The sequence below is a fragment of the Ammodytes marinus genome, assembly GCF_949987685.1.
Source record: "Ammodytes marinus genome assembly, chromosome: 20".
NCBI classification, from domain to species: Eukaryota; Metazoa; Chordata; class Actinopteri; order Uranoscopiformes; family Ammodytidae; genus Ammodytes; species Ammodytes marinus.
The window spans coordinates 24,952,020-24,966,459 of record NC_137224.1 but is presented as its reverse complement, the minus strand read 5'-3'; the positions used below and the strand labels follow the sequence as shown (position 1 = coordinate 24,966,459).

Genomic DNA, 14,440 nt, shown 5'->3' with positions numbered 1-14,440 from the left:
ATTTTGAATGAATGCAGCCCCCGTGCCTCAGTGTCCCCCCAGCTGCTCCAAAACGGAGACAACTGCCCTTACGTGTGCGCACTATTGAATCAGCTCTCCTACTCAGTTGCACACCATAAGCTGCTCATTTTTAAGTGATTAATATCTTTATTTCGGTCTTATTTGCACTGCATTTGTATTATCTTCTAATAATTGTCCAACAAAGTCATCGGCTACCCGGCACAGCCTGCACTGCGAGTCTAAGCTGTTTTCAAATTTGCGTACACGAGCTGAGAGCTGGCGTGGGATTTGAGCGTACCCTACGCTCACGTCCATATTGATAAATGCCGAGATTTGCGTGGAGATGTACGTACACCCATTTTTCTGGTCTACGCAAGATTGATAAATGAGGGCCACTGAGATTAAAATCTCTTTTACAAGAGAGACCTAGCCAAGATGGACAGCAGAACACAGTTACACATAAAACACAATACAAAATACAAGTTTGATATTAAGTACAGTTGTAAAACATAAAAATAAGATTCTTAACTAAAAACATTCACAATTTCCGATGGAGTCCAACTTCAAACTCTTAACAGCCTTAAATTTGTTTAGAGTTACTAGTTATGGTAGTTTCAGAGTGGAAAAAGTAAGTGGATCAGTTTACCCCCTTGATTTCTCTGGTCTGTCTCAGTTTACCCCACAGCTGGGGTAAACTGAGACACAAGACAACTTTTTTTAAAACAATCATATTTTCACTGCCCTTTGTCATGAATTTATTCTGATAATGCCCTTTTCTAGGAAACATTCTGAATTAATGGGAAATGTGTAAATTTGACTGATAAATCATTTTAGCTCCCTTAGAGGGGAGCAAATGTAAAAAGTGTCTCACATTACCCCGTTCTCCCCTACACTAACTGACTTGAAGAATCTACGTCAACTGCGGGGGTTCCCGACAGATAATTCAAATCATCGATGTTCAAGGCAGCCCTATTAATTTCACTTTGTCAACAAATCAACACCACTTAACATAATTTTACATTGCTTTCCTGACAGTGTTTTGACAAGAATTGGCACTGTGGGATGTGTCTGTTTTAATTGCAGCCTTACCCACTAACAGCCAGCAGACACTCCTCTATAGCATCTCTCTGGGCCTTGGTGAGGCAGCAGCCTTTGGACAGGCGGTAAACCGTGTGGAGCAAGGAGTCGATGAGGGAGGCAAACGGCTCCGTCCCCGCAAACAGAGGAGCACATTTAGTCAGGAGAGGCAACACGGCTGTACACAGATACCTGTTGAGGGCCAGGGCCATGTCTGTGGCACTGAGAGCAACCTGACACAAGTACACAAGAAAGAGTGTAAAAGACTGTTTGAGTGTTTGATTTGCACATTCGACAAGCAATTTGAGAAACCTTTCCCATTACAAAGGGTCTTCCAAATAATTGCTAATAAGAATATTAATTTGTGCAGCTTTTAGGAAATATCAAAGGACAACAAAGAAGCAGCAGTTTCACATAACAACAACAACACACACACACACACACACACACACACACACACACACTCACAGTGTCCAAAGAGGCAGCCGCTCTGAGGTCTGGTAAGAAGCCCACCTCCAGTAGCTGGAGCAGAAAATGCTGCTCCTCTATACCATATACCCGATCCAGGAACAGCACCATGGCTGCTTTATGGTCCGGACAGAAACCAGCAGACATATCTGGTTCCACCACTAATCCATCTATCCATACAACACACAAGCAAACACATAAGAAACAAGATTCAACTCTGGATTCACAAACCACTGGCTTTTATTCGTGTTTGCACATTTTCCTTGATCCAATACTGAGCATTTTTAAATCAATATTACTGTAGTATGTATGTCATGTGGGGTGGTTGGGTGCTGGAGAGTTTTCTTACCTTTAGCCAGGTTGGGCATGGAGAATGGAATGCTGATGACTCCCACCAGGTCCTCAATAGGAATCAGAGACCTCAGAATGGCTCGAATTCGGATAGCCTCACCTTTGCCAGCATGGATCAACTAATATAAAATGCGTTCTATTAGGGTATGAGTTTGTGTGTGTGTGTACAGTATGTGTACACAGTGTGTGTGTGTGTGTGTGTGTGTGTGTGTGTGTGTGTGTGTGTGTGTGTGTGTGTGTGTGTGTGTGTGCGTGCATGTTTACAATGTGTTGTCACTCACATGCATCTCTGGAGCACAGCGGCCCAGCAAGTCAATGAGAGCAGCATAGAAGGTCATGATGGCATTCCCCATGTGGATGGTATCATCTTCCTCTTCTGAAAGCATCTCACTACTACTGCTACTACTACACACACACACACACACACACACACACACACACATTATACTGTATAAATAAAGTATATCAGTGATTTTTGAGAACCGGGACAAAAGACCGTCTCCCATATGTAACTGCTGTTATTAGGGATTAAGAATATAATGCCTGGAGCACAATTATCCCCTTAAATTAAATTTTATCATTATTATGTCAAATATATGACACTTGTTATCTTCTCACGACGTCCAAAACAGTGTGTCCAAAGAGAAGGTTTCAATCTTTCATATGCAATTAAACCTATTAAAAATGTACTTTAATGATTAAAAATAGCTTTCTTCATCAAAAGCAACACTAAATAATCTCTCATATCAATAAAAACTGTTTTTCTACAACACATTCATGTTTTATAAGGATTGTAAGTAGTGGGACCACTTTACTGTAAGTCAACACAAGACATTTCATTATTTAAAATGTAATAAAATCAGGAGAAATAAGGGGCAGCTGTCACTTTGAAGGACCTCTTGTCAAATTCTACCTCTGCAGAGTACATTAGAGTCAGACAGGCTCTGATAAGTGTTGTAGTTTTAGAATATTTTACATTCCGAATATTGATAGTCCTGTGTCACAACCATGATATGTCAACACCGACTTACAATTTCTGAAGAAGTTATTTGAAATGTTTTGATCATTTTATTTTCCTGAAGTAGTTCATACTAACACTTAACATCAACACAAAAACCAATAAATTCCATTTGTTATGTTTAAGAAACGTTAAATATGTCACCGTCAGACAGGAAATCTGACGGAGTTGACATCTGACGGTGGTGATAGGCCAATGACGGTAAAAAAAAGTTAAGCTGGGAGGTTGTGTCAAAGCTTAACTCAGTAGCTTAGTAATTTAATTTGCCGAAACATAGGGTTTGTATTTTTTCAACATTGCACCCTTTTTTGTCCCACTTCTCAAGAATCACTGATATATAAAAATAGTCACTGATTGAACTAAATAAGTCAGTCTACTGAACTGAACCCCCATATGTTTTGTAGGCCTGCAAACTTCTACTGCAATACCTGCACTTTAACCCATTGATGACGGCTGCTGCGCGATGCCACATTGCCTCTCCTGCCTGATGCTGCATCGTGCAGCATTGTTACTTTATCTAATTTTCATGGCATGCGCAGCATAGAATGCACTGTCATTGGTTCAAATACAAAATACAAAAATTTTGTTGATTTTTTAAGACCACGTGACCACCCAAAAGTTGTGTGGTTTGCCGAAAATCACATCAATCAAAAAAATAAAAAATAAAACAAAATAATAAAAAAAAATAAGCCGGCTGTGTCAGCGATAGTGTATTACAGAACAGTTAGTGGCGTTTGGTGCGCAGAATCAAGGTCCACTATAGGCTACTGACGAAAATTACACTAAATATTTTATATTATTTATTCTTTTTTTTCTCCCCCATTTAATTTTGACGATTTTTTGAAAAATTTGTTGGTGTGTAAGCGCTAAGGGAGCATGTTTAAATAAAACCTGTGAACCTTAACTTTTAAATGTATTTTATTTCATGTTTCTATGTGCTACACAGGCTTAGATATTAAGGTTTTGGTAGACTTGACAATTCGTACTATTTTTTCAGAAAACCCTCAGGCATTAAGGACATGCATCCTAGATTGCCATAGTCATCAATGGGTTAAAGAGGGAATCAGCAAGTTTGGAGAACGCTTATTATCAAAATCTGTGAATATCTTCTCACGATGCGCTATCTGCAGTGCCGCGTGTGCGCTGGAATGAAAATCAAGTGTTAATACACAGCCTAGGCTTTGTACACAGGCATGTTGCTAGCTATGGTGGGCCCTTTGAATACATACCAGTTAACAGAGCCTAGGCTGTCTTCACACCGGATTTTCTTCAGCGCAAACACAGAACAGACAGGTAGTGGATCGTAAGGAACTATTCACTGATTTAGACAAAATTGTGATTTTGAAAACAGGCGTTCTCAATAATCGCTGACCCCACCATTAAAGGGCAGCCTGCTGTCCCATAATCCTTAATTCAAGTATTAAATGTATTATGGTATGTTCCCGTGAAACGCATTTCTGTCCATTGAGTACATTTTAAAATTGGATTGGTTATACATGTGTTTAGGTTGGATCAAAGATCATGTGTGTCTTAACAACAGTGTTGGGAATAACGCCGTTTAAAATAACGGCGTTAGGTAACGCCGTTCTTTTTTCAGTAACGGGGTAATCTAACTAATTACTTTTTCCGTCGTTACAACGCCGTTATCGTTACTGAACGTTAAATGCGGTGCGTTACTATGAATTGATTGAATAAACTGTGTAATCCGAACGCACCCCTGGCTCCATACTGCTAGTGAGGAGACCGGTGTGTTTTAAGTTGTGTTTTATTCAGTGTGGATGACATTATAACTGTCAGTTAGCGCCGTCACGTCAGTCAGCCGGAGCGCCTGTTTAGTGAAGTTTCTTTTTCTTTTTCTCTCTGTTGTGTGAGCCTGCACGTTGCCGCAGTAACCACCTATCAATCCACGGTTGAAACGTGCTCTCCCTGAGTTTGTTTGCATCGCCCTTGTGAGTAAGTGCATGGAGTTTCCCGATCTATAAGTTATAATTTATGCACGTTATTAAACAGCCGCGATTCGCCGGTTGAAACAGCTGTTTAGCGTGTCATCACGAGCCGAATATTGCTACTGTTCTTTTCATGGGATCTGTATGCTGCTGTGCATGTTAAAAAAGGAAATAAACATAGGATAAATCCTTACTCCTCCTCTCATCGTCTCATGCTTCATAGTCTGACGTTTTTGGCCTTAAGTAGTGTTTTATTATTTAGGCTACTATAGTGGTTTTAGCCGACACCCCTGAAGTGAATAAGTGATAGGCCTATAGCAGATCAGCACGGTACATTCAGCAGTTTCCTCTAGGCCTACTACTTTTGTTGAGAACAACATACTTGAAGTGCAGGATAAACCTCTTGCTGTCTGTTGATGTGCAATACATATTGAAGCTAAGCTACTCATTTCAACTGACTTGTGAAAACTGCTCAGAAAAATCCAAATTTGTTGACATAGGCTATAGCAACTTTTTTTTTACAGTAGGCAAACACAAATAGTTACTTTCCCTGGTAACTAATTACTTCTATTATAAAGTAATTCAGTTACTAACTCAGTTACTTTTTGGAACAAGTAGTGAGTAACTATAACTAATTACTTTTTTAAAGTAACGTTCCCAACACTGCTTAACAATAGCACTGATCTATTGAACTGTAAATGAGCTCCTATTAACGTCTGATTAAATTAATAGACAAGATAAACAAGGCATTAAAGTGTTTGGTTTTCCCCAACAATCTCATTATGTAATCCCATAAGAGCAAATGAATGCTATTCTGATGTCTTACAGTGTATTGCTGCTCTCAGATGTAGGAGAGGGACCATCTCTTGAATTATCCTGAGAGATCGTAATGGCATCCTTCATCACTGACAACAACCCATCACCACCTTCACCCCGAAGGGCGGGGCCAAAGCATTCAGGTCGGCGAATCAGAAGCCTCACCACAACATTGGCATTCTCCTCCACACTTTCACCTGGACACAGAAGAGTGGAGGTATTTATGACAACATACTGTTTGCCAAACACATACTACAGTTAAGGTGGAATGCACCGTAAGTGAACGTCCCTCTCGACTGCTTTTTTGCACCACTCATTAAGTTCTCATCTGAACAGATTTCTGTCGTTCAAACAGCTGAGCATTGTGTTTTAAAAGTTTAATTATAGCAGCCAACTTATTAAAACATTTCAGGTTTTGATCAGGCTCGGGCCCATAAATACGGTTATTGGAACGAGCTGGACTCGGGACAGAACAGAGGGCTGGGTCGGGGTGGATTTTTATATTTTTTCTCTAACTTACAGTAAATCAACTTAACTCTCCATAATAATTTTTAGCACTATTCTGAAGCTTATAACAGAAGGATTTGATCATATATTATAATTATTTTGATTAATTTCGTCCTTTAAAAAATGCATATTTTGGACCTGTATTTTTTGATTTCTAAAATAAAAAAAAGGCTGTATCCAGAATCGGTTCTATAAAAACGTTGGACTCCAACATTTTGTAAAAATTTAAAAAATATTTTAACATCCAACATCTAGATTTCTGTTTTTTATTTCTGAGGTAAATTCATGCATTATTAGTTAGATATTTGGACTTTGAACTAAAGGGATTTAAACTGGTTTGTGTCAAAATATAAGGTTTGAAATCGTTTGCTTATTTAATAAAATATATATATAAAAAAATATTTTGTCAGATATCAACAGTTATTAACTCTAATCCCCTTCAGTGTCTTAAAATAACACTGGCTGGCACTAGGAAGGAAGAGAACTTGTGAATTGAAACTTAAATTTTCACCGTTGCAGAAGACAGCAAAACGCAGGAAGTCCAGGTAGCGTTCGCCCTCTACAGGGTTCCAGCCGATGTCTGGGTATCCTTTATGTATGAGCATCACACAGCTCTGGAGCCCACAGCCTGCCAGGTACTGCACCACCTGGGCAGGCGCACACACACACACACACACACACACACACACACACACACACACACACACACACACACACACACACACACACACACACACACACACACACACACACACACACACACACACACACACACACACACACACACACACACACACACACACACACACACACACACACACACACACACACACACACACACACACACACACACACACACACACACACACACACACACACACACACACACCACCTTCTTATACAAACTGTCATCATTATTATGTGACGCACTTGTGGCCTTGTAGTATTTGTTCTAAGGTATATACTCGAAACTGTTGTACATTTATTATGGAATTTCTCTTTTGTTAATCATTTTTGTCTTACTTTATAATTGAAAATATTGACCTAAGATTAAGTTTACTGGCTGGACATGCAGCCCTGGGGGGCTCTAGTGTTTGTATGTATGTTGGTCGTCCTAACCTTCTCCAAGTCCGGCTCTCTTAAAGCCAGGGCCAATTCATTGTTATCCATGACTGATGCTGCAGCCACATCCAGAGGAGTAGAGCCTCGCATTGAAGGAGATGCTGACCACAGAACACAGGAAAGAGAGGCAGAGGAGAAGAGAGGAGATTAGAGGGAGAGAGAGAAGAAGAGGAGATTATTATAATAAAATCATCAATATGGAGAAAAAAAAACTTTCATGGAGATGTTCCATTGTTGAAACTTCATACGCAAAGTATGAAACTTTGGTAGAAAGGTCAACTTCATAGTTAGTTACATCTCACATGATGACAACAGTCCAAATTCTGGCAATGGCAAAAGACAATGGCTATATCCCAAATCACCCTTATTCAATATAAAGTGCATTGTACTCCGACCACAAATGTATTGCAGTGTCCAAATTCAGATATACAGTGTATTTCTTGGGGAGGTTTTCCTGGTCCGAATCGAGGGCCTAAGGACAGAGGGTATATCCTGATTGCAAAACCCCCTGAGGCAAATTGTAATTGGGTGTTGGGTATTACTGTGATATTGGGCTGTATACATCAAATTGACTTGACACATGCACACTCACCAAGTCCCACACTACTGTTCTCCAGCAGGTAGCTGAGATGGTCAAACATGGCTTTCTGGTTTTGACGGCTTATTCGACAGAAGTAGCAGAGAAATCGACAACAGTTGGCCACCATTTTAGGGAAGGTGATTTCCTACAAACACACATAAATCAATTATAGGGTTGGAACACACAAATCATGCACAAATTGTCTTTCATTAAGAATACTATATTTTCCATAAAGTTGTATTATCACTTTATTTTTTTTAAACGTCTTTCTGCTACTTTCAGGTAAAAATGTACAAAATTGCAACGACCATCCATTTACAGTATGACAGTTATCAAAATCTCTTTAAAGCCATACATATAAATGTTATAAAAAGGTAAATTAACTTGTATGTTCATGTAAACAGACAAGTATTCATTTGTTTGTATCTTGACATGTTTCGACTACTTCCTGCAGTCTTCTTCAGAAGCGTCAGCTGTTGCTGTGACGTTACAGCAACAGAAGTTTTTGAGTTAAAAAGGTTAATATTGAATAAAAAAAAGAAAATAAATAAACCACAACTACACAATACTTAACAGAGCCACGTCTCCTGCTCCTTGTTTCTTTCAACACCTAAATGGAGCTTCAGTACTTAACAGGGCTCCAGACTAACTTTTTCATTTGGGTGCAGCAGCACAAATTTTACGTGCACCCAATCTAACATTTCACCATTTTGTCAGTTGCCATAGACATGGGTATATCTAATTTTAATTGCAGGACAAAATGCCAAGAAAATATATTTTTTTTATTATCACAGCACATACAACAGAAAAATGGTGATAAAAGAAAGTTAAAGTGCTGTTTTTAGGTGCTTGAAAAAATATAACACTGCTGTTCCTTAGTTTTTATTGAGCATTTGCTGGCCCAAGACCCTCATCCTATTATTGACACTAGTGTTTCCGTGCGCATTGCTAGTCGGTTGAGAGCTTAATTCCTTTCCAACTCCTATGTGGGCAAGGAATTAATCTCTCAACCGACTAGCAATGCGTGCGGAAATTCTAGTGACAGATGTTTTTTGACACATGTAACGTTTGAGTGTGTCATCATCACTTGTTGTGTGCACTTTATGTGGCAGAGGGGAAGTTTGGTGGATTGGTAGGGTCAATGAAGGAGTTGTAAAATATCTCCACAATTGCAAGGTTTGTTATGTTTTGGCTTATTTATTAATAAAACATAGATTTAAAACAGCAATGTTGTCCGTCGGTCCATCTTGGTCGTCTCCCACAAACACTCTCACACTTGTTGCTGGTTTGCCTCTGCTGAAGTCAGTGTACAGCCGGCTGTGTCCCAACACACCGACTCTCTTGTTCTCTTGTCCTGCAGAAGACACAGGGTCAGGTACTTACCAATGAAAAGAAAGTGCAATGTGAAAATGTGAATATGCAAGAAGGATTGTATCTCACCTTTAATGATTGTGACAGCAAAGGCCAGGCAAAGGGGGAACTGCCTCTGGACCACAGTGAATGGGAACTTCTGGGCCTGGTCATGTAGGCCTTTCGCACCAAAAAGAACCATGAGCCAGTTCCGGGCTGGTGCTGGGGCCAGTTCAAAACTGGTAACAGCCTTATACCAGTTACGAACCGGTTGGTTTCACAAAGACCAGAGCCAGCCATGGAGCCGGCAAGAGAGCAACGTCATGACGTCACTGTAAACGTGTGTGTACGTCGCCCGACGCCGCTGCTCTTGTGGCTAACGCTAAAGCTACCGCTAGCTTTAAGCACAACAACAGCGGCGAATACGTCTTATTTTTACACGTCTCCGTTTGTGTGTGTGTGAGAGTGTGCGTCTCTCCGTTGGTCTGTGTGTGTGTCTCCGTTTGTCTATTGTCGCGCTGCTCGGCTCAGTGGGCTCTGTGAAGGTGCTGCCTGCTTCAGTGTTTACTGTTACTTCAAAATAAAAGCCAACTCACGTTTGTCCAGTGAAATGCTAATGTGAAGCCAGTGAAATGCTTTTAATGTGAAGCCGCAGCCTTAATGCTCTATTTGTTAAACAGTAACTTAACTGCTGCTGATCTAAATATAGTGTTTTTCAATATAGAAAGCCGTGTCTCTGGCATTACCAGTGGTGACACAAGTTTATTTTGCTAAAAAAAACGGCACATTGTCCCGCACAAACGTAGTCTTTGTCCCACATCTGGTGAATTGGGATCTGGTCACCCTACTTTGCAAACAGGACTCATAAAGCGTTTTTTTGCCGGTCAATTTGATCGCTACGTTCGGTAATTATGTTATGTTTACGTCTCGTAGTAGCGGTGTTTTTAAATATGGCGGGCATGAGGTTTGAGTTGGTCTGGTTGGTCAGGATAATCCCTCCCCGGCCGCTGGCGCAGGCAGTTCTTACCTCAAGCCCAGCTCAATGCTGGGGTTGGAGTTGAACCGGTTTTTACAGGCCGGAGCCGGTTCTCTGGCGTTGTGAAACCAAAACACTGGCTCTAGCTCCGAACTAGCCTGGAACCGGCTCCGATTTTGCTGCAGTGTGAAAGGCCTAATGGAGAGGTATCCTTGGCAGTAAGCAGAGATTCTGGCACAATGTTAGTTTGTATGAGGTGTGGAACCGGCTCTATGGTCCGATTGTCTCCTACTGGCAGCTTGAGTCCCTTTCCACAGCCGTCCACATATTCGGCAGCAGTTAACAGTTGGTTGTCTTTGTCCTGTGTATAAAAAAATATTTCTGTTATTATTACTTATATTATTTACTTTGATCTGTGATGTGAGAGTGATCTGTCATGATAATGAAAAGTGAAATGCCTGTGTCATAGGGGGATGTTCACAATTGTTAATAAAAGGAGAAAACATCAAATCATATTTACCATGTTAGTGGCAAGGCAGCAGTAGGGAAGAAGAGTAGCTTCAAGCGTGGCTTTGTGTTTGGCAGCAGAGATGTTAGTGGCTAGGAACAGCAATGTGTAGAAGTTAGAATCAAAAAGAAAGAGATGGTGTGTGCAGTAGCAGCCTTAGCTATGTTTCAACCCATTCAATTGAATGGGGCACCGTCCTCTGGGGGGCCCCCAAGCCCCCCCCCCTTTTTTTTTTTTTGATAAATAATTCTTGAGCAGGGCCCTACCGGGCCCTAGGCCTCATAGTAACTTTTCATGTTGCATTGTCAAAGAGCTCAGTCACTCATGTCAATAACAGGGTCCAAAAAGGAATAAGCCTAGATATAAGGAAATAAATCATCATGGGCCCCTCAACTAGTAGGGGGAGAAATACAAAAGCATAAGAAAACAGCATTAGTAGCTCTGTCTAAGGGGCTTAATGATGAGCCTTTAAGGCCCCCACACACATACAGGAATACGATTTCTATGTGTAAATTCTATGCTGTTCATAAAAAGTAGCTATCCAACCTGTATCTGTTGAAATGAGTCTCTCCATCATAGAACATGAGTCTGCAGACCAATCTACTGTACTGTTTTTACAGTAGCAGAGTAAAGAGTGCTGCCTGATTAAGAAAAATCTGAAAAATAATGTTCCTGCTGCATCTCAGGATTTGATATAGCCTCTAAATTTTCCCCTCAAAGTGCACCAGATTGATGCATTTTAATTCAAAAGGCACACATTTTCTTCCGGGGGGGATGCCCCCGGACCCCCCAACAAGGACCAGGGTCACTCCCACAGTATCCCTAAATCCTGTGAGAAAAACTGACTTCATTGATACACTCAACAAAAATATAAACGTAACACTTTTGTTTTTGATCCCATTTTTCATGAGATGGACTTAAAGATCTAAAATTCATTCCAGATACACAATTGTACCATTTCTCTCAAACATTGTTCACAAATCTGTCTAAATGTGTGATAGTGAGCACTTCTGCTTTGCTGAGATAATCCATCCCACCTCACAGGTGTGCCACATCAAGATGCTGATCTGACATCATGATTAGTGCACAGGTGTGCCTTAGACTGTCCACAATAAAAGGCCACCCTGAAATGTGCAGTTTTGTCTCACAGCAAAATGCCACAGATGCCACAAGCATTGAGGGAGCGTGCAATTGGCATGCTGACAGCAGGAATGTCAACCAGATCTGTTGCTCGTGCATTGAATGTTCATTTCTCCACCATAAGCCGTCTCCAGCAACTTCGCACAGCCATTGAAGAGGAGTGGACCAACATTCCACAGGCCACAATTGACAATCTGATAAACTCTATGCGAAGAAGATGTGTTGCACTGCATGAGGCAAATGGTGGTCACACCAGATACTGACTGGTTCTGAGTCCCCAGACCCCCAATAAAGCAAAAAAATGCACATTTCAGGGTGGCCTTTTATTGTGGACAGTCTAAGGCACACCTGTGCACTAATCATGATGTCAGATCAGCATCTTGATGTGGCACACCTGTGAGGTGGGATGGATTATCTCAGCAAAGCAGAAGTGCTCACTATCACACATTTAGACAGATTTGTGAACAATGTTTGAGAGAAATGGTACAATTGTGTATCTGGAATGAATTTTAGATCTTTAAGTCCATCTCATGAAAAATGGGAGCAAAAACAAAAGTGTTGCGTTTATATTTTTGTTGAGTGTATGTTTTTACCATTAATTGTATATGTGCTGAAAAGTCAGTGTACCTGACTGGATAGGTAGGAGTGGGGGGGCCCTTTAAGAGTCTTCACCCAGTGGCCCATCATCTCATAAAACTCTACAATCTGTTTTCTTTTTGCGGGAAACATGCACAAGCATGCACAAGAAATATGTATTAAAAAAAAAAAAAAAATAATACGATTTTTTTTTCAAGAAAATACAAAAAAAGTGGGGGGCCCCAGATCGTTAAGGCCGCCCCTGGGTGTGTGCCTGTGTGTGTGTGTGAGAGAGAGGGGGGCACTGGTCAGACACAATGTAGGCCAAGTAAAGAAGCGTAATAGTATTGTACATGTAGTCAATGCAATGGGCTTGTCGCGGCTAACACGCTGCTTTAGCACATGTAATGCATATACATGCCTAAACCAATGGTTCCCTATGCAAACATGCAGATTTTCTATGCTTCTTAAGGTGCGCCCACACCAAACACGTTGACACTGCATCAACTAATGCCAGTCAGTGCTACACACACCTGATTGCAATGAGTTGATGCAGCAGTGTCACCTAACTACTCTCTCTCACAGAGCTGAAAGATTACGTGTCCTCACAGAAAGCGAATGAACGAGAGATGGCAGTTAGTATGGATCACGATGAGGTAATGTGTTTGTGTTGTTGATGTAAATAATGACTATTTCAGATAATAATCTGATGATGGTGAAGCAAAGCAAACTTTGTGTTAGTACCAACCGCTCATTCATTTAGGAGTAAACACTGCAGTCTAGTTTCGCTATCGTGAAATTGTATACACGTTGCTTGGCAACGCCCTCGTCCCGCCCGTAGCCTATATCACTCTCCCTTTTAACTTTTCTTCATTGCATTCTCTTTTTTTTCTTTGATGGTTCAGCCCCGTTATCAGTCATTATGACGACAAATAACTGTCTCAAACAAGGCTCCCGCTCCCCTTCCCTCACCTGGACGGATAGGCTTCTCAAATCGAGTTGCTGCTCCACACTGAAATCTGCGACCAATACGGATATGTGACCATAGAGCCTGCACGAGCGAACCGAAAATCGGACTGGGTGTGCGACCAGACCAAAAGCAGTAATAAAAAACTATATTAAAAACGTCTTTCTTTGCACTGATGGTCTCGTTTGCTGTTAAAGGTAATTTATGATTATCAGAGGAAACATGAGGCTGTTTAAAAGATATTTAAATGTTACTCGTAGCCGCTTTAATCAACCATGGCTGCGATCAGACCCGACACAACAGTGTGCATTTCCGTACAAAAACAACAACAACACGGCCAACAACTGTGCCAAAAGACAAATAAACAGCAACTGAACAGCACAAATAGCCTAGCATTTACACAGCATTGCATATTCACGCCGCTCCGAAATGCACACAACAGCAAGGCAGCAACATACCAAACACATTAACAGCAGCATTGTGTGCACGGCGGTACAAAATAAAGGCAAGTAGCCAACATTCCCCTATCTGGCTGTGACGAGGGACCGCGGTTGGGGTTGATCAACACCGGTGCTTCGCTGTACTTGTTGTGAAAGTTCACCGGACTTAATCCGTCATGGTTGGGTTCATAATTTGGAGGTGCTAGCCGCACACTCACACGGGTGAGTTGACTATTGCCATCTGCCGCCAACTTGGTTTATCGGCTAAAGCACAGCCGCACATATTCACTGAAATAACCAGGAAGCCCATTCTCCTGGCTCACTTTCCCCACGTCTTCTAAACCCGAGCGGCTTCAAACAGCACCAGCCTCCCGCAAATACATTTTTCTCCTCGGTGTTTCTCAGCCTCTGTGCTGTCCTCCCACCGTGCCGATGTCCCTGACGTCGGGTCATTCTCCAAGCTGATTGGCTATCGCGGCTAAGCGTCACACATAGGCGCGTAAAAACTTCAATATTTTCAACTTCACGCGTAGGTAATGACCCGTAGCAATATTCTTCTACTTCTTTTAGCAAACAAATACAAGGGGGGTACTTCTTG

The 14,440-nt window shown here is 41.3% G+C and overlaps 1 protein-coding gene across 1 annotated transcript in view; it reads right to left on the bottom strand.

Moving 5' to 3' along the window:
* ryr2a (ryanodine receptor 2a (cardiac)) overlaps window positions 1–14,440 on the bottom strand; it is a gene marked incomplete at both ends in the record, with an annotated part of 671,945 nt that overhangs the window by 367,893 nt on the left and 289,612 nt on the right. Inside the window, 8 exons of the mRNA XM_080049015.1 lie at window positions 1,090–1,310; window positions 1,546–1,715; window positions 1,895–2,015; window positions 2,178–2,292; window positions 5,687–5,873; window positions 6,695–6,830; window positions 7,303–7,406; window positions 7,898–8,030. Coding sequence (XP_079905141.1) covers window positions 1,090–1,310; window positions 1,546–1,715; window positions 1,895–2,015; window positions 2,178–2,292; window positions 5,687–5,873; window positions 6,695–6,830; window positions 7,303–7,406; window positions 7,898–8,030 — 1,187 coding nt within the window. The remainder of the gene's footprint in view (window positions 1–1,089; window positions 1,311–1,545; window positions 1,716–1,894; window positions 2,016–2,177; window positions 2,293–5,686; window positions 5,874–6,694; window positions 6,831–7,302; window positions 7,407–7,897; window positions 8,031–14,440) is intronic.